Source organism: Scyliorhinus canicula, chromosome 29 (genome assembly GCF_902713615.1).
Source record: "Scyliorhinus canicula chromosome 29, sScyCan1.1, whole genome shotgun sequence".
Taxonomy (NCBI): domain Eukaryota; kingdom Metazoa; phylum Chordata; class Chondrichthyes; order Carcharhiniformes; family Scyliorhinidae; genus Scyliorhinus; species Scyliorhinus canicula.
Window position 1 is genome coordinate 14,328,030 of NC_052174.1, and position 19,246 is coordinate 14,347,275.

The 19,246-nt window shown below is 48.8% G+C and overlaps 1 protein-coding gene across 4 annotated transcripts in view; it reads left to right on the plus strand.

Annotated features, from left to right (window-relative positions):
- The first annotated feature begins 5,269 nt into the window (after positions 1–5,269).
- The window catches only part of LOC119958354 (fragile X mental retardation syndrome-related protein 1-like), a 69,548-nt gene continuing 55,571 nt past the window's right edge, over positions 5,270–19,246 (plus strand). For all 4 annotated transcript variants that reach the window (XM_038786803.1, XM_038786805.1, XM_038786806.1 and 1 more), the window contains exon 1: positions 5,270–5,308. In XM_038786803.1, coding sequence (XP_038642731.1) covers positions 5,285–5,308 — 24 coding nt within the window. In that variant the 5' untranslated portion in view covers positions 5,270–5,284. The remainder of the gene's footprint in view (positions 5,309–19,246) is intronic.

The window sequence follows — 19,246 nt, forward strand, 5'->3', positions numbered from 1 at the left end:
TTTAAGACTTATCTGGATAGGCACATGTACAGACGGGGTATAGAAGGATACAGGCGGTTGGCCTAAATAGGACACGTGATCGGCGCAGGCTTGAAGGGCCTGTTCTTGTGCTGTAATGTTCTTTGTTCTGAATCCCCTGTTCTGAATCTTGGTTTGATGCTCTGGATACCTGTGCTGAAAAAACGACTGCGTATTATATTTTCCACCTGAGTCCTAATGTGCCACACAGGCTGGGTGACGCTCTGCAGGGTAACCTGTCCTCGGACCACTGCTCCTTGACTTGTTTGTGACACCAAATTGCATTTCTAATTGTTCCTTCAACAGAATGATTGGATTTGTTTATTGTCACGTGTACTGAGGTACAGTGAAAAGTATTTTGCTGCGAGCGGCTCAACTGATATTAAGTACATGGGAAGAAAAGGGAATAAAAGAAAATACATAATAGGGCAACACAAAGTACACAATGTAACTACATCAGCACTGGCATGGGATGAAGCATACAGGGGGTAGTGTTAATGAAGTCAGTCCATAAGAGGGTCATTTAGGAGTCTGGTAACAGCGGGGAAGAAGCTGTTTTTGAGTCTGTTCGTGCGTGTTCTCAGAGTTCTGTATCTCCTGCCTGATGGAAGAAGTTGGAAGAGTGAGTAAGCCGGGTGGGAGGGGTCTTTGATTATGCTGCCTGCTTTCCCCCGGCAGCGGGAGGTGTAGATGGAATCAATGGATGGGAGGCAGGTTTGTGTGATGGACTGGGCGGTATTCACGACTCTCTGAAGTTTCTTGCGGTCCTGGGCCGAGCAGTTGCCATACCAGGCTGTGATGCAGCCCGATAGGATGCTTTCTATGGTGCATCTGTAAAAGTTGGTAAGGGTTAATGTGGACATGCCGAATTTCCTTCGTTTCCTGAGGAAGTATAGGCGCTGTTGTGCTTTCTTGGTGATAGCGTCGACGTGGGTGGACCAGGACAGATTTTTGGTGATGTGTACCCCTAGGAATTTGAAACTGCTAACCATCTCCACCTCGGCCTCGTTGATGCTGACAGGGGTGTCTACAGTACTTTGCTTCCTGGCTTTGAAAGCAGACCAAGGCAGGCCAGCAGCACGGTTCAATTCCCGTACCAGCGTCTCCGAACAAGCACCGGAATGTGGTGACTAGGGGCTTTTGACAGTAACTTCATTTGAAGCCTACTTGTGACGATAAGCGATTTTCATTTCATTTCAGTGACCAGCTCTTTAGTTTTGCTGGCATTAAGGGAGAGATTGTTGTCGCTGCACCACTCCATTAGGTTCTCCGTCTCCCTCCTGTATTCTGACTCTTCGTTATTCGTGATCCGGCCCACTATGGTCATATCGTCAGCAAACTTGAAGATGGAGTTGGAACCAAATTTTGCCGCGCAGTCGTGTGTGGTGTAGGGCGTAGAGTAGGGGGCTAAGTACGCAGCCTTGCGGGGCACCGGTATTGAGGACTATTGTGGAGGTGTCGTTGTTTATTCTTGCTGATTGTGGTCTGTGGGTCAGAAAGTCGAGGATCCAGTTGCAGAGTGGAGAGCCAAGTCCTAGGTTTTGGAGTTTGGCTGGGATTATGGTGTTGAAGGCAGAGCTGTAGTCAATAAATAGGAGTCTGATGTATGAGTCCTTGTTGTCGAGATTCTCTAGGGATGAGTGTAGGGCCAGGGAAATGGCGTCTGCTGTGGACTGGTTGCGGCGGTATGTGAATTGCAGTGGATCAAGGCGTTCCGGGAGTATGGAGGTGATGAGCTTCATGACCAACCTCTCGAACCACTTCATTATAACTGAAGTCAGGGCCACCGGACGGTAGTCATTGAGGCACGTTGCCTGGTTCTTCTTTGGCACCGGTATGATGGTGGTCTTCTTGAAGCAGGTGTGGACCTCGGAGTGGAGTAGGGGCAGGTTAAAAATGTCCACCAACACATCTGCCGGCTGGTCCGCGCAGGCTCTGAGTGCACGACCAGGGATCCTGTCCGGGCCTGTCGCCTTCCGTGGGTTCACTTTCAGGAAGGCCAATCTGACTTTGGAAGCTGTGATGGTGGGTATGGGTGAATTATGGGCTGCTGGGGCACTCGACAGGGGATTGTTGGTTTCCTGCTCGAACCGAGCATAGAATGCGTTGAGTTAACCCCGAAATGTTCTACAGGAGAGTTGTCAAACAAAACATGACCCCCAAACCACTGAAGGAGTTATTTGGACCAGGCGAGGAGAAACATGGTCAAAGTGGTCAAGAAACATAGAGCAGGAGGAGGCCATTCGGCCCTTCCGGCCTGCTCGGCCTTTCAATGTGATCGGGCCTGATTCTCTCTCTCTCAAAGCCATGCTTTCCCCATACCACCTTTGGTGTATAGAAATCTATCTATTTTCTTAAATACGTTCAGTTTCTCCTCATCTCAATCTTAATTGGCTACCCCATATCCTGCGACTGTGACTCCTTGTTCTAGACCCCACTCCCCAGCTAGAGGAAACAACATCTGTGTCTGCCTGGCCCTGTCAGAATTTTATACCTTTCAATGAGATCCCTTCTCATTCTTCTAAACTCCAGTGAATACAGGTCCCGGCGACCCAATCTCTGCTCAGAGCAACAATACGGTCTTAAAGAAGGAGCGAGATAAAAGGGGAGAGGTTTAGCAAGGGATTTCTAGAGTTTGGAGGCCGTCAGTGGCGGACCCTGGAAATCGGAGATGTGTAAGCTGCCTGAATTGGAGGAGCGCAGAGATCTTTGGGAGGTTGTGGACTGTTGCAGGTTGCAGAGGTTTGGAGGGGGAAGGCCCTGGAGGGATTGGAAAAACCAGGATGAGAAGCTGAAAATCGAGGTATCGCTGGACCTGGAACGAACAAAGTGAGTCAGTGAGCAGAGGGTGGTTGCTGGGTGAATGGGATTTGGTGCGAGTTTAAGTTATAAACCGTAGCCTGTACAAGGATGCAGCACATCTCATCTCAACAGCTCCCCTTTGAGTCTCGGACAAGGTGCAGCCTTTATTGTCTGAGAACAAAGAACAATACAGCACAGGAGCAGGCCCTTCGGCCCTCCCAGCCTGTACCGGTCATGATAGCAACCTTTGCCAAAACCCTTGTGCTGTATCCCTCTATACCCATCCTATCCATACGTTTGCCAAGGTGCCTTTCAATGCCATTAATGTATCATCCACAACCCCCCCTGGCAATGTTTCCAGGCACTCGCCACCCTCTGTATTTTTTTTAAAAAACCTGCCTCGCACATCTATACTTTGCTCCACGGACCTTAAACCTGAGCCCCCAAGTGACTGTCTCCCTCCACCCTGGGAAAGAGTGCCTGTCCATCCACTCTATCCATGCCCCTCATAATCCTGTAGACCTCTTATCAGGTCGCCCTTCAACCTCCATCTCTCTAATGAAAACAGTCCGAGTCTATTCAGCCTCTCCGCATAGCTAACACCTTCCAGTCCAGGCAACATCCTGGTAAACCTCCTCTGCACCCTCTCCCAAGCCTCCACGTCCTTCTGGTAGTGTGGCGACCAGAAATGTGCGCAATATTCCAAGTGTGGCTGTACCAAGGTTCTATATAGAAAGTGAAAAGTGTGGATTTGTAGTCGGGCCAGAGAATACCATCAATGGGAACATTTTATTCCATACATTACTCCCAAAACTTGGTGACATGCAGCGAGTGGAGTGATGCTGTCTTTAGTCGTCTTGTGTTTGAGGCCCACTGGAGCTTTTCAGAAACCAATTTGGTGCCTTACGCCACAAATGTGAGGTTATCCATTTTGGTTGGAATAACATCAAAAGGGATTATTATTTAAATGATAAAACGTTAAAACATGCTGCTGTGCTGCTGGGTGTCCTAGTGCATGAGTCGCAAAAAGTTGGTTTACAAGTGCAACAGGTGATTAAGAAGGCAAATGGCGTTTTGTCCTTCAGGGATGGAGTTTAAGACTAGGGAGGTTATGCTGCAATTGTATAAGATGTTAGTGAGGCCACACCTGGAATATTGTGTTCAGTTTTGGTCTCCTTACCTGAGAAAGGACGTACTGGCGCTGGAGGGTGTGCAGAGGAGATTCACTAGGTTAATCCCAGAGTTGAGGGGGTTGGATTCGGAGGAGAGATTAAGTAGACTGGGACTGTACTCGTTGGAATTTAGAAGGATGAGGGGGGATCTTCTAGAAACATAAAATTATGAAGGGAATAGATAGGATAGATGCGGGCAGGTTGTTTCCACTGGCGGGTGAAAGCAGAGCTAGGGGACATAGCCTCAAAATAAGGGGAAGTAGATTTAGGACTGAGTTTAGGAGGAACTTCTTCACCCAAAGGGTTGTGAATCTATGGAATTCCTTGCTCAGTGAAGCAGTTGAGGCTCCTTCATTAAATGTTTTTAAGATAAAGATAGTTTTCTGAAGAATAAAGGGATTAAGGGTTATGGTGTTAGGGCCGGAAAGTGGAGCTGAGCCCACAAAAGATCAGCCATGATCTCATTGAATGGCGGAGCAGGCTCGAGGGGCCAGATGGCCGACTCCTGCTCCTAGTCCTTATGTTCTTATGAGAGGGGGTGTCCACATGTACTTTTACACACTGTTTCCTAAATATAGAGCATGTGGTGTTATTGCTGCAGCAGAGAGTTGCTGCTGAGATTTGAACAAACCCTGTGTTGTGTTGCCTGCAGGAAGCTGCTTGGTTCAATTATTTTTACAAACCATTGTTGACGAATAACTGATATTGCGAGGAAGCAATGCGTGCCCGGCTGTTTCTGAAACATAACTGCCTGTAAATGGCCCTGAATGTTTTAGCCGACATAAATGATTGAGGAGCTCGGCGTAGTACAGTTCCAACCATTGTGAAGTCTTTATCCCACCTCCCCCCCCTTTCGATTTGTAGTCGAGCCTCACTGGAATCTCGAGTCCACTTTGAAGCTATAACTAGGGCTGGGCTGATGAAAGGGTTAAGGGTTTTGTGGCGGGAACTGTGTGCGTCTCTCTAATCTGATTTAATAACCCGCTGCATTGACATTTGTAAAGCTGGTGCGTGTGAAAGGGAAATGGAATGTGATTTACCAGCTTCAAGAGGATACATTGTGCCAGACTCCATCCACCGGAGTGCAGTTTTGCATCTTATTTTTCATTTGTTTTTGAGTTATTGCTTCGCCGATGAGAAAGCGATCGCCCCTGTGTGATAGCGGCGGGGTGTTACACTGGAGATTACCTTTTGTTCCCGAGCGTAAAGCATGTGGGTGAATTGTGAAGAGAGTTTGAGCAGATTTTTGTAGCTTTCGAAAGTTTCCTTTCGCCTATCCCCAACTGCAAAAAATGTCTTTTGTTTTCCGAAAGCAGGTCTGTGCCAACCTTCGCTTTGCAGTCAGTATTGAAGAGATGGGGGGGGGGGGGGGGGGGAAGAGGAGATATTCGAAAAGGAGTTGTAAATAAGTAACATGAGTGAAATCTAATCTGGGTGTAGGCGTTTTTGGATAGCGTGGAGGAAACTGTTTGAACTGAGGTCTCGTGGTTTGATATCTGACCTCCTTGATTGAATTACAGCCCCGATACTGCTGGCTGTCCCTTATCCTGTATTTTCAGGGAATATAGCTTTGAAAGGAGGAATTGTGGAAGCTCCTCTCTGCCCAATTGCAAGTTGCCATCAATGTCCTTGTGAATTAATTGCTCTTGTGGTTTGCAAAGGCGAGTGTCTCCATTTGGGCTGCAGCCCAGAGAGTAAATGGGGTATCGCACGGAACTGTTGGTGATTTGACCAGCGAAACCTTCCTTGCTACTCATCACTGTGGCAAAAGGAACAGGAGGAGGCCATTCAGCCCATCGAGGCCTTTCTGCCTCTCGGTCAGCTCATGGGTGATCTGCATCCTAACCTCTGCTGCGTGCCTTGGTTTACATGACCTTTAATATTCTTTGGCAGCAAATGCTTTTTGGGCATGTTTGATTTTGGGCGATGTGCACTACTGTAGAATGGCCATGCTCGGTCACTTGTCTGCCCCTTCATTTCCCGTTCCTTATGTGAGTAAGATGTGAATCGTGGGGAGTCTTGACCTCTGAAACACTGAATTTGAGGGTGCAGGTGGTCCGAATGAATATTTTGTCTTAACTCTCCAAAATGGGTCCAATGTAGTTGCGTTGAACAGAATGGACTCTGAAGAGGAGTGTGCCATTCACTGCCTCCACTTTATTCGGTCCATGCTGCAGGTTTGTTCACCATGGTAGCTTCATCTTTTTATCCCTGACACACACACACACACTCTCTCTCTCTCACTCTTGCTCTCCCTTGCTATATGAATACCCTGTTTGAATGTCCCAATTGCATGATAGCTGGAGTAATGCATTTTGCATTCTCAATCTGTTTAGTGTGGATTATTTTCCGTTATACGTTTCACTAGTTTGGTTCCGATTTCTAGGTGACAAGCCCGTGCTTCCTTCCGATGACTCTTCACTATATCGATCTTTTAATATCTTGGTTTCATAGAATTTACAGTGCAGAAGGAGGCCATTCGGCCTATCGAGTCTGCACCGGCTCTTGTAAAGAGCACCCTACCCAAGGTCAACACCTCCACCCTATCCCCATAACCCAGCAACCCCACCCAACACCAAGGTCAATTTTGAACACTACAGGCAATTTATCAAGGCCAATCCACCTAACCCGCACATCTTTGGACTCTGGGAGGAAACCGGATCACCCGGAGGAAACCCACGCAGACACTGGGGAGGATGTGCAAACTCCACACAGACAGTGACCCAAGCCGGAATTGAATCTGGGATCCTGGAGCTGTAAAGCATTTGTGCTATCCACAATGCTACCGTGCTGCCCTATCTCTACCTCGGTAACACAGTGGTTAGCACTGTGGCTTCACGGCGCCAGGGACAAAGGCTCGATTCCCGACTGGGTTGCTGTCTGCACGTTCTCCCCATGTCTGCGTGGGTTTCCTCCCGGTGCTCCAGTTTCCTCCCACAGTCCCGAAAGACGTGCTTGTTAGGTAATTCTCCCTCTGTGTACCCGAACAGGCACCGGAGTGTGGCGACTAGGGGCTTCTCACAGTAACTTCATTGCAATGTAAAACTACTTGTGACAATAAAGATTATTACTAATCTTCCCCCCCCCCCCCCACCCTTCTCTCACGTGAGCTCTCTCTCTTTAAAAAAAACAAATGCTGCTTAACACCTACCTCTGAACCAGCATTTGCTCACCTGTGTAGTGACTGTTAACGTGTCTGATTCTGTTCCTGTGAAACACCTCAAGGCAGGTTGTGTCTCTAAGTGAGTAGGGGCGGATGAGAACTATTTAAGATGGGGGAGTGCTTCCCAAGAATTGGCTATAACCCCATCTGACAACCTGACTCGTTTGATGACCAGCATCCCTTTCTGAATAGAATTGGTTGGTGGACAGGGACTGTGGTACTCTGATCTGATTTGTTTAAGTAGAAGTGGAGCGGAGAGAGAGAGAGAGAGAGAGAGTGTGTGTGTGAGTGAGTGCAAGATGGCCTGGGTTTCTGAGAAGCTAGAGGGCTGGTAATCCAGGGAGAGGCGGTGGTGTTGGTGATGGGGAGCTGAAATTTGAATGGTTGTGGTAGGGAGCCACGTTACTCCCATCACATCAGGCTTTCGGAGGTGCTAAATGTGTGCTAATCATGCCATGTAAAATAAACCAGGCTGTAATGAGGACAAGAGAGCAGGAAGAAAATCAGTGAAACTCTCCATCGTCTTTCTGTCGCAATTAACTTTTGACTCGCGTGCAAAAGACTTTGTGAAGCATGTAGATGTCAATTATAAATCTCCGCACGTTGGGACATAAAGGGACGTCCAAAGCGTTTAAATTCTTCCCCTATTTTCCATCTGCCATAACGTCCTGTCTGTAACCATGGCAATGCGCTGTCCTGCTCCCTTTCACAGACATTGTAGAGCGGCGTACACAGAATGATCAGTCGCCCTCCGACAGCCTTGTACCCAGGCAGCGTACGAAAGGAGGCTGTCGGGTCCCAAATGCTGCTCTTCCTTTTGATGGTACCTTCCACAAAGTGGTATCCTCTTGTTGTACAAGGTTTGACTGATGACTCGGGGCCACCCCGGCACTGATTTTAGTCTGGGACTGTCCCGATTAGCATATTCTCTGTAACTGGGTGAGTTACACGTTAATTATTCGCGCAGTACCCGAACTAACCAACTGTGGTTAAGCTGAATTGCAGATGGCTGAGGAGGCAATGAGTTACGTTCTGTACAAAATGTGATTTCCCCCCCCCCCCCCCCCACACACACACACTTTTCACCCTCTCGCTCTAGCTTCACATTGTGCCTTGATAACATCAGGCCAGGGTGATTTTATAACCTATTCTGTTGTTTGACGTCTCCAAGCTCAATGGGAAATGTACCGCTGCTCAGCAAATCTATTGCTACATTCCAATCAACCAGCTGCAAATTGAATGCTGGCATTAGAAGAAAGCCTTGCATTTCTGTTATTTTAAAAAATATATAAATTTAGTGTACCCAATTCATTTTTTCCAATTAAGGGGCGATTTAGTGTGGCCAATCCACCTACTCTGCACATCTTTGGCTTGTGGGGGCGAAACCCACGCAGGCACGGGGAGAATGTGCAAACTCCACACGGACAGTGACCCAGAGCCGGGATCGAACCTGGGACCTCGGCGCTGTGAGGCAGCAGTGCTAACCACTGCACCACCGTGCAGCCCCTTGCATTTCTGCTATAATAATTGCATTTCTATAGTGCCGTTTACTACCTCTGGGTGTCCCAAGTAGTTGCCAATTAAGTACTTTTTGACTTCGTCGTAGTGTACGAAACGCAGTTGCCAGTTTGCAGACGACATTTCAGCACCACCTCGTCCTGGCCTCCCTCCCCTTTCTTCATCCTACCTGAACTTGACCTCATCCAAAACTGTGCTGCCTGTCACTAACTCTCACCCTGTTCAGTGCATCCATTAACCTCCCTTGGCAATACCCCAATTTTAAAATTCCCCTCCTTTTCTGTTCCCTTGGCATTGTGCCTCCATTGCCCTGTCCTACGTTGTCTCTGTGCTCCTCCAACTCTGATCTCTTGTGCATCTCTGGATTTACTTGGGTGCTGGTTTAGCACAGTGGGCTAAGACAGCTGGCTTGTAATGCAGAACAAGGCCAGCAGCGAGGGTTCAATTCCCGTACCAGCCTCCCCGAACAGGTGCCGGAATGTGGTGACTAGGGGCTTTTCACAGTAACTTTATTGATGCCTACTTGTGACAATAAGCGATTATAATTACTTGGTGTCTGTGCTTTCCACTGCCTGGCCTGCCACAAATACCATCCTTGAGGAAGGTGGCCATGGGCTTTCATTAGATTGGTCCATGGTCATACACCGCAAAGCGCTGCGGTGATTTGCCATTGCCTTCCGCAGTATGGCTGACCAGGAAACCTCCGCTCTTACCGCCCATCATCGGCCCTATCGGATGGATTTACAGGCTGATACAGGCTTTGTTCTGAACGCACCTTCCATGGCCATTAACTCCTGAAGTGAGACCTGGAGCTCCACATGACCTCCCTAGCATGGGCCCTGTAGTCTAGAATTCCCTCCCTGAGCCTCTCCACCTCTGTCCTTTTTAAGGTAGGATTTAAAACCAAGCTTTTGGTCACCGGCCTGGATATCTCCTTGATGTGGTTCGGTGTTGATGATGCAGTGAGCATTTTATTATGCTAATGGCACTAAGTTAATTGCTTGAGAGATCAAAGTTATGCAGAACATCCCACTCTTTCAGAAGTAGTACCGTTGGCTGTTTTAGCATGGTGGTTAGCACAGTTGCTTCACAGCTCCAGGGTCCCAGTTTGATTCCCGGCTTGGGTCACTGTCTGTGCGGAGTCTGCACGTTCTCCCCGTGTGTGCATGGGTTTCCTCCGGGTGCTCCGGTTTCCTCCCACAGTCCAAAGATGTGCCGGTTAGGTGGACTTGGCTAAATTGACCTTGGTGTCCAAGAAGGTTAGATGGGGTTACGGGAATGGGGTGTGGGCTTGGGTAGAGTGCTCTGTCCAAAGGCCGGTGCGGATTCGATGGGCCAAATGGCCTCCTTCTGCACTGTAAATTCTATGATTTACACTTGCCTTGAGAGAGCAGACAGTGGATTAGCATCTCATGTATGTAAGAAGTGCATTTTTTATAATTTTTTATTGTCACCAGTAAGCTTACATTAATACTGCAATGAAGTTACTGTGAACAGCCCCTAGTCGCCACGTTCTGGCGCCTGTTCAGATACACCGAGGGAGAATTCAGAATGTCCAATTCATCCAACCAGCACGTCTTTTGCCACTTGTGGGAGGAAACCGGAGCACCCAGAGGAAACCCACGCAGACACGGAGAGAGCCTGCAGACTCCACACAGACAGTGACCCAAGCCGGGAATCGAAGCTGGGACCATGGAGCTGTGAAACAACAGTGCTTACTACTGTGCAACAGTGCCTTCTATTTAATACATTTAATTGCAAGGATGTTGACTAATTTGGTTTCACGCTCAGCAAGTTTGGGCATAATTGTAACCGGGAAAAATCTGATTTTGGTGTTTGGAGACCTTTTGGAAATGCTTCCTTTTGTATTTGTAATGAACATCTTGTGTACATAGAACATAGAACAGAACAGGCCCTTCGGCCCTCGATGTTGTGCTGAGCCATGATCACCCTACTCAAACCCACGTATCCACCCTATACCCGTAATCCCCCCCTCCCTTAACCTTACTTTTTAAGACACTACGGGCAATTTAGCATGGCCAATCCACCTAACCTGCACATCTTTGGACTGTGGGAGGAAACCGGAGCACCCGGAGGAAACCCACGCACACACGTCACACGGCACCTGAGATGGCTGTAAATGATCAGCCTACCCCATTGAGAATCAGTGACTCATTACCCTGTACTAGACATGGGTCTTGACTTCCCGGCAGCTTTTTAACAATGGGTGTATAATCTCCGAACCGTGAGAGGTGAGCCACTGGTCCCAAACATTGACAAACTCATTTGCTACAGAGCCCAAAATGACTCATTATGTCCTTGGCAGTGCCTTCCGTTTTGATCTCATTGGCTAAGTGAGTTATTGCCCTGCCGCTGTCTAGCACTCCGTCGCGCCGGTTTCTGAGCCTGTCTGAATACTTGATTATCTCCGAGTAACAGCAAAATACGCTGGGACGGACAAGTTCTGAGCCCTAAAATGAAGTGAATGAAAAAAGTTCTGCTGACCCTGGTTATGGCTGCGGTGACAGTCTCTATTCTGGTTATGGCTGCGGTGACGGTCTCTATTCCCCTGGTTATGGCTGCGGTGACAGTCTCTATTCTCCTGGTTCTGGCTGCGGTGACAGTCTCTATTCTCCTGGTTCTGGCTGCGGTGACAGTCTCTATTCTGGTTATGGCTGCGGTGACAGTCTCTATTCCCCTGGTTCTGGCTGCGCTGACGGTCTCTATTCCCCTCGTTCTGGCTGCAGTGACAGTCTCTATTCAGACGAGTTGTATAAAACTCTCCTCTGATCCCATCAGGAGTTACTGGGCCCCCGCACCCCAGGACGGACCCCATCAGGAGTTACTGGCCCCTGCACCTCAGGACAGACCCCATCAGGAGTTACTGGGCCCCTGCACCTCAGGACGGACCCCATCAGGAGTTACTGGGCCCCTGCACCTCAGGACGGACCCCATCAGGAGTTACTGGCCCCTGCACCTCAGGACGGACCCCATCAGGAGTTACTGGGCCCCTGCACCTCAGGGCAGACCCCATCAGGCGTTACTGGCCCCTGCACCTCAGGGCAGACCCCATCAGGCGTTACTGGGCCCTGCACCTCAGGGCAGACCCCATCAGGCGTTACTGGCCCCTGCACCTCAGGGCAGACCCCATCAGGCGTTACTGGGCCCTGCACCTCAGGGCAGACCCCATCAGGAGTTACTGGCCCCTGCACCTCGGGGCAGACCCCATCAGGAGTTTACTGGGCCCCTGCACCTCGGGGCAGACCCCATCAGGAGTTTACTGGGCCCCTGCACCTCGGGGCAGACCCCATCAGGAGTTGCTGGGCCCTGCACCTCAGGGCAGACCCCATCAGGAGTTACTGGGCCCCTGCACCTCGGGATGGAGATGTCGCCCTTGGAGGGGATGCAGTGCAGATTCATTGCAATGGCACCGGAGCTGAATGGGAATAAGTTAGGAGGACAGATTGCACCATCTCTGCTTGTATTCCTTCAGTGGAGTTGGTTAGCTCAGTTGGCTGGACGGCTGGTTTGTGATGCCGAGTAGCTTCAATTCCCGTACCGGCTGAGGTTACTGATGAAGATCCGCCGTCTCAAATTTGCCCCTCCCTCTGGGTTAAATCGGCAGCAGTCAGCTCCCCCTCAAAGCTGAGAGAATCCTTCAGGTATCTGGCTGGATTCCATTGTTTCACTGCGATGCAGGCGTTCTTGCTTGGTATCGCCCGTCTGGACCATCTTTCTGAACGATGTGGATATCTGGTGAACGTGACACCAGGCTTGCCTGAAGCTCCCTGCTGTCAAATAATTTGGTGACAGCAGCTGTTAGGATCACACATGGGGAATGGTATTTGAACAAGGCAACAGAGTTAGCTAGCACCTGTGGGATTGGCCTGCAGAACCAATGGTGTTATTGGGAAGGGAGAAGAGGGGGATACGAGATTAAAGGAAGCAGTCATTTGCCCCAGTTTAAAATCTCACCGTTTCAGTTGGGTGCATGGGAACCTTGCACTGTGTAGACAGACTGATTCCAACAGCATGGTTTCTGCCCTTTTGTATTAGATTTGAATTCCTGTGTCTGTCAGTTGCCCCTTTTTTAAAAATTAATTATTTCGCTCTAAAGAGAAAATGCAAAGGATTCAGATGATCTGAATTATATTGTAATCAAGCCTCGACAACTTGGAGCATTGCTTTCAAAAGTTGTCTTGTACAGTAATGCACTTTGTGGGATAGTAAGCTGTAATAGGAGCTCTAATCTCATGCTGTCCCTGTACGCAATGACTGCTTCAACCCTTCTCACCTTTGTTTAATGGAATGCTGAGTAGAGCTGCCTCAGTTTACCTTCATTTCCGGCTCATCTCGCTGTTCCGGAGTGATTCTACCGGCTGTGTTGTTGACTGCTGGGGCTGGGAAGGTTAAACTTGTGAGGAGAGGTTGCATAGTCTGTGCCTGTATTTCCTGGAGTGATGAAAATGAAGGGCGATCAAATTGAGGGGCTTAAAATTATTTGGCGGAGCCAAACTCTCTTTCTGGTGGAGGAGGAGGAGTCCAGGACAATGGGGGCTAAACCTTCAAATTGCAGCCAGGACGTATGGGGTGATGTCAGGTAGTGCCTTCCGTGCACAAAGGGCAGTGGAAATCCCGAATTCCCTCCAAAAAGCTGTTGGAGCTGGGAGTCAATTGGAAATATCAGAACGGAGGTTAATTTTTATTGAGGGTTACGGAGCTACGGTGGGTAGATGGAGTGATGATCTAATTGATTAGTAGAGCAGACTTAAGGGGCTGAATGGCCACCACCTGGTTTGATTTGCTGCAGAATCAGAAAATTGACTGCCACCGTAGTCAGGAATAGATTGCGATTTAATAGCCTTGTGCTGAGTGCGTTGTTTTATTGACCATAGTTTAAGTGTCATTGCAAAGTTAGTTTTCTCCTTTCCTCATTGAATTTGACGTTGATCGTGTCTCTGGCTTTATTTCGAGCTACATGCATGTGTATCATTGAAGACCTCCGAATGCACAATTGCTTGTGGTATTCTCCTGTACTGTAGACCTGGGTCTGCATTCCGAATCGACTGGTTTCCAGTACTGACCCTTCCCAGACACAGCCCCACTGGATTTGATTCCCACTGGGTTTTTTTTTTAAATGAATTTTAGTATGAAGTTTTGCAGAGCATTGATCACATCAGTGAACAGTAGGAATGGGGAACTAACCCAGGTTCAGTTTCTGGCTTGGGTCACTGACTGTGCGGAGTCTGCACGTTCTCCCCGTATCTGCGTGGGTTTCCTCCGGGTGCTCCGGTTCCCCCTCACAAGTCCCGAAAGACGTGCTGTCAGGTGAATTGGACATTCTGAATTCTCCCTCTGTGTACCCGAACAGGCGCCGGAATGTGGCGACTAGGGGGTTTTCACAGTAACTTCATTACAGTGTTAATGTAAGCCTACTTGTGACAATTACTAAGATGAGTGGTAAAGCGAAAAGTGCAGAGGATACTGGAAGTCTGCAGATTTGGATAGGTTAAGTGAATGGGCTCGGGTCTGGCAGATGGAATACAATGTTGACAAATGTGAGGTTATCCATTTTGGTAGGAATAACAGCAAACGGGATTATTATTTAAACAATAAAATATTAAAGCATGCCGCTGTTCGGAGAGACTTGGGTGTGCTAGTGCATGAGTCACAGAAGGTTGGTTTACAAGTGCAACAGGTGACTAAGAAGGCAAATGGAATTTTGTCCTTCATTGCTAGAGGGATGGAGTTTAAGACTAGGGAGGTTATGTTGCAATTGTATAAGGTGTTAGTGCGGCCACACCTGGAGTATTGTGTTCAGCTTTGGTCTCCGTACTTGAGAAAGGACGTACTGGCGCTGGAGGGTGTGCAGAGGAGATTCACTAGGCTAATCCCAGAGCTGAAGGGGCTGGATTATGAGGAGAGGTTGAGTAGACTGGGACTGTACTCGTTGGAATTTAGAAGGATGAGGGGGGATCTTATAGAAACATTTAAAATTATGAAGGGAATAGATAGGATAGATGCGGGCAGGTTGTTTCCACTGGCGGGTGACAGCAGAACTAGGGGACATAGCCTCAAAATAAGGGGAAGTAGATTTAGGACTGAGTTTAGGAGGAACTTCTTCACCCAAAGGGTTGTGAATCTATGGAATTCCTTGCCCAGTGAAGCAGTTGAGGCTCCTTCATTAAATGTTTTTAAGGTAAAGATAGATAGTTTTTTGAAGAATAAAGGGATTAAGGGTTATGGTGTTCGGGCCGGAAAGTGGAGCTGAGTCCACAAAAGATCAGCCATGATCTAATTGAATGGCGGAGCAGGCTCGAGGGGCCAGATGGCCTACTCCTGCTCCTAGTTCTTATGTTCTTATGTTCTAATAAAGATTGTTAATTGAATGTTGTGAGTAGTGAAGATTCTTTGAAGCCTTGTGGGGAATTGGAGGTGGGTGGGTGCAAAGAGAGAAACATTGTACTTCAATTGTTTTCATCATTTATCTACTATTTCTCTCGGTGCGGTTTGCCCGAGAAGGCACTGCTAGGTGTCCTCATCTAATGTGTTGCACTATAATATTAATGTTGATTTATTAAAATAAATCATGGGCGGCCCGTCACCTTTGGGGTCTCTTGCATTGCTCCGATCACTCCTCATACAGGGTGGGTTTTTTTGTATACGGGATGGTTTTCTGGACCATTGTGCTGAGGAACCAACAAGGGAAAAGACTATCTTGGACTGGGTGTTGTGCAATGAGAGGTTTGATTGGCAATCTAGTTGTGATAGAACCCTTGGGGATGAGTGACCACAATATGGTAGAATTCTTTGTCAAGGTGAATAATTCGGTAGGTATGTAAAGAGAAAAAGATTAACATGGGGAGAAAGTTAGCAGGATACTGGCACATCATCTGAGGAAACAGGAGGCAGTAAGAGAAATTGGGAAAATAAAGGATTTGAGGGGGAAGACGGTGACGGACCCGGGGACGGTGAATGAAGTGTTCCGGGAATTTTATAGCCAGCTTTACGAGTCGGAACCCCCGGTTTGGGGGGCGGAGGGGGGGCATGAATCAATTCCTGGGGAGGCTAGAGTTCCCGAAGGTAAATGAGGAGCTGGTGGAGGCCCCAGGGGGTCCGATTGGGCTTGGGGAGGTGATCGAGGGACTGGGGGCGATGCAATCGGGTAAAGCCCTGGGACCTGATGGATTCCCAGTGGAATTTTATAAGACGTTCTCTGGGTTACTGGGGCTGCTCCTGGTTAAGGCTTTCAACGACTCCAAGGAGCTGGGAGTACTCCCCCCCCCCCCCCCCCCCCCCAAAACATTATCACAGGCATCAATTTCTGAAGCGAGTCACGGATCCGGAGAGCTGTGGATGGTACAGGCCAATCTCCCTCTTGAATGTAGATGCCAAATTATTGGCAAAGATCCTGGCCACTCGAATAAAGGATTGTGTCCCGGAGATAATTGGGGAGGATCTGACGGGATTTGTAAAGGGCAGGCACCTTAGACGGCTTCTTAATGTAATTGTGATGCTAGCGGAGGGGCGCGAGGCTGAGGTAGTAGTTGCCATGGACGTGGAGAAGACTTTCAACCGAGTGGAGTGGAAGTAACTATGGGATATTTTAGGCAGGTTTTGGTTTGGGCAGGGATTTGTGAAGTGGGTCCGGCTATTGTACCAGGCTCTAGTGGGAAATGTAAGAACTAACCGAGTTCAGTCAGAATACTTTAGTCTTTGTCGGGGGACAAGGGAGATGCCCGCTCTCCCCATTACTGTTTGCCATGGCCACAGAGCCCTTAGCAATGGCTCTGAGAGCAGCGAATATCTGGAGAGGTATAGTGAGAGGTGGGGTGTGGAGCACAGGGTCTCTCTCTTTGCGGACGATTTGTTGCTTTATATCACAAACCCGGTTGGGGGGATGACCGAAATCATGGAGATATTAGGAGAATTTGGGTGATTTTAGGCTATAAGTTAAATGTGTGAAAGAACGAGATGTTTGTGATTCAGGCACGGGGGCAGGAAAGGAGGCTGAAGGAGCTACCTTTTAAAGTGGTTGGGAAGAGTTTGGGTATCTGGGGATTCCAGTGGCCAAGGATTGGGGGCAGCTTCACGAGTTAAATTTGGACAAAGCAGTGGATCAAATGAGAAGGGGTTTCTGTAGATAGGACATGCTCCCACTGACGCTGGCAGGGAGGGTAGTGGGAGTGGAGTTGGTCTGGGAGCGGGTGGAGGCAGCATCCTGCAAAGGAAAAAGTCTGGAGGCTTTACTGGCGGCGCCCCTGCTGTTCTCGCTGGCTCGGTACTCCACAGGTCCTGTGGTGATGGCAGCCCTGAGGGTGTGGGGGCAACATATGAGACTGGACGGGGTGTGTCAGTGTGGTCACTGATCTGTGACAGTCACCGGTTTGTCCCGGGGGGCTTGAAGGTATGGCAGCGGGCAGGGGTTGAGAGGTTTGGGGATCTATTCATCCAGGAGCGCTTCCCGATATTGGAGAAATTAGAGGAGGAGTTTGATTTGCCGGGTGGGAACAGGTTTCGGTACCTTCAAGTGTGGGGCTTTGTACGGAGACAGGTCCCAAGCTTTCCTCACCTCCCCCCGGAGGGGACTACAGGATAAAGTGCTGTTAAAAACGGGGTTGGAGGTGGGAAGGTTTTGGACATATGCCGGAATTTTTGAGTGGGAAGGGGCCCTATCAGAGGTGAAGAGGAAGTGGGACGAGGAGTTGGGAGGGGAGCTGGAAACTGAAGTGTAGGAAAAAGCCTTGAAAAGGGTAAATGCATCCTCATCCTGTGCTAGACTTAGCTTGATTCAGTTCAAGGTAGTCCACAGGGCCCACATGACGATAGCCTGGATCAGTAGGTTCTTTGAGGAGGTGGAGGACAGATGTGGGCGGTGTGAGGGTAGCCCGGCCAACCATGTTCAGATGTTTTGGGCATGTCCGGAGCCCCCCAAAATCAGGAGCGTGCATCAGCAATATGGTAGGATTTCTCAGTCTGGAGAAAATCAAGTTCGCTCTGAGAGGATCAATACAGGGATTCTCCCGGAGTTGGCAGCCGTTCATCGATTTCTTTAACAAAAACTGAATGTCAGCAGTAAGGGGAGAAAGGGAAAAGGGGGGGGGGGGGGGGGAAATAGGAGGCTTGGTAATGTTAAATAAGGACAGGGAATAGTATCCCTAGGATGCTTGTCTTCATTGGATGGGGCTTAGAGTATAAAAATTGGCAAGTCATGCTGCAGTTGTATAGAACCTTGGTAAGGCCACACTTGGAATATTGCGCACAATTCTGGTCGCCACACTACCAGAAGGATGTGGAGGCTTTGGAGATGGTGCAGAGGAGATTTGCCAGGATGTTGTCTGGTCTGGAGGATGTTAGCTATGCGGAGAGGTTGAATACCCTCGGACTGTTTTCATTGGAAGGACGGAGGTTGAGGGGTGAACTAATGGAGGTCTATAAGATTGAGGGATATGGATAGAGCGGATGGGCAGGCACACTTTCCCAGGGTGGAAGGGGCATAAGTTTAAGGCCCGTGAGGCAAAGTTTAGAGGAGATGTGCGCGCAGGTTTTTTTACACAGAGGGTGGTGAGTGTGTGTGTGTCCCCCCCCCCCCCCCCCCCCCCCAGTTTTACCATCTCTCCTGTTCCTTCCCGGAGGTGTATGGTGCACTTGCCACCTGTAGCAGGAGAAATGAAAGGTGCTTCCCAAGGGGAGTCTCCACCGTTGCCGTTGATTCACTTCCAGCTCCACAAACCCAAGTGGTGTCAAGTTCCTGGTTGCTAAGGAATTGGATATAGCTCTTGGGGATCAAGGGATATGGGGGGAGGGGGATCAAGGTATTGAACTTGATGATCAGCCATGATCATAATGAATGGCGGAGCAGGCTTGAAGGGCCGAATGGCCTCCTGCTTCTATTTCCCATGATTCTCTGTGTCCTTTTTGGTTTAGTTGCCTCAATTCTCCTATTGTTAAGCAGGTTATCAGGTATACAGAAAACAATAGTATTGTTCACCTGTCTAATGTTCAGTGTTAACTGAATGGCTGTCATTCAACGCTCCTCGATGCCCTCCATCCAATGACTTGGCCTTAAATGCTGACAAACCTGTGGTTGAATCCAACCTCCCTACACTGTTGTCCCACTGAGCGTTCCCACTGTCTCTTTGTACCCAAAGGTTTATCAAACTAGGAGGACGAATCAAACTGGTTGCATTAATTTTATTTCCAATTGAGCTCTTTCAGCTACACGGCAGACCCGAATCCAGGCGGAAGGTTTTTAATCTTGTGTGTGCCAGTACAATGAGTAACTGCGTTTGCCTCATCTTGGCCCTGCTGGAAGAGGGGTTTACAGGCATGGTACTTGCTCACGGAAATGTCTGCAGTGTGTCAGATCAAACTCTCCCTCCTCATTTTCCTGATATCTTAACTGCATTCCTGAAATTATTTGTGTGGAATGCCGTCTAATTTCGGACAGGAATCCAACTCGGTTGCAAATTTGTCATCTGGTTTTCAGTGTGGCTCTCAGCAGGATAGACTGAAGATGCTGCACCCCCTCGGGGGGGCTATGTTTACACAAAGGTGTCAATTTGCAACGGAT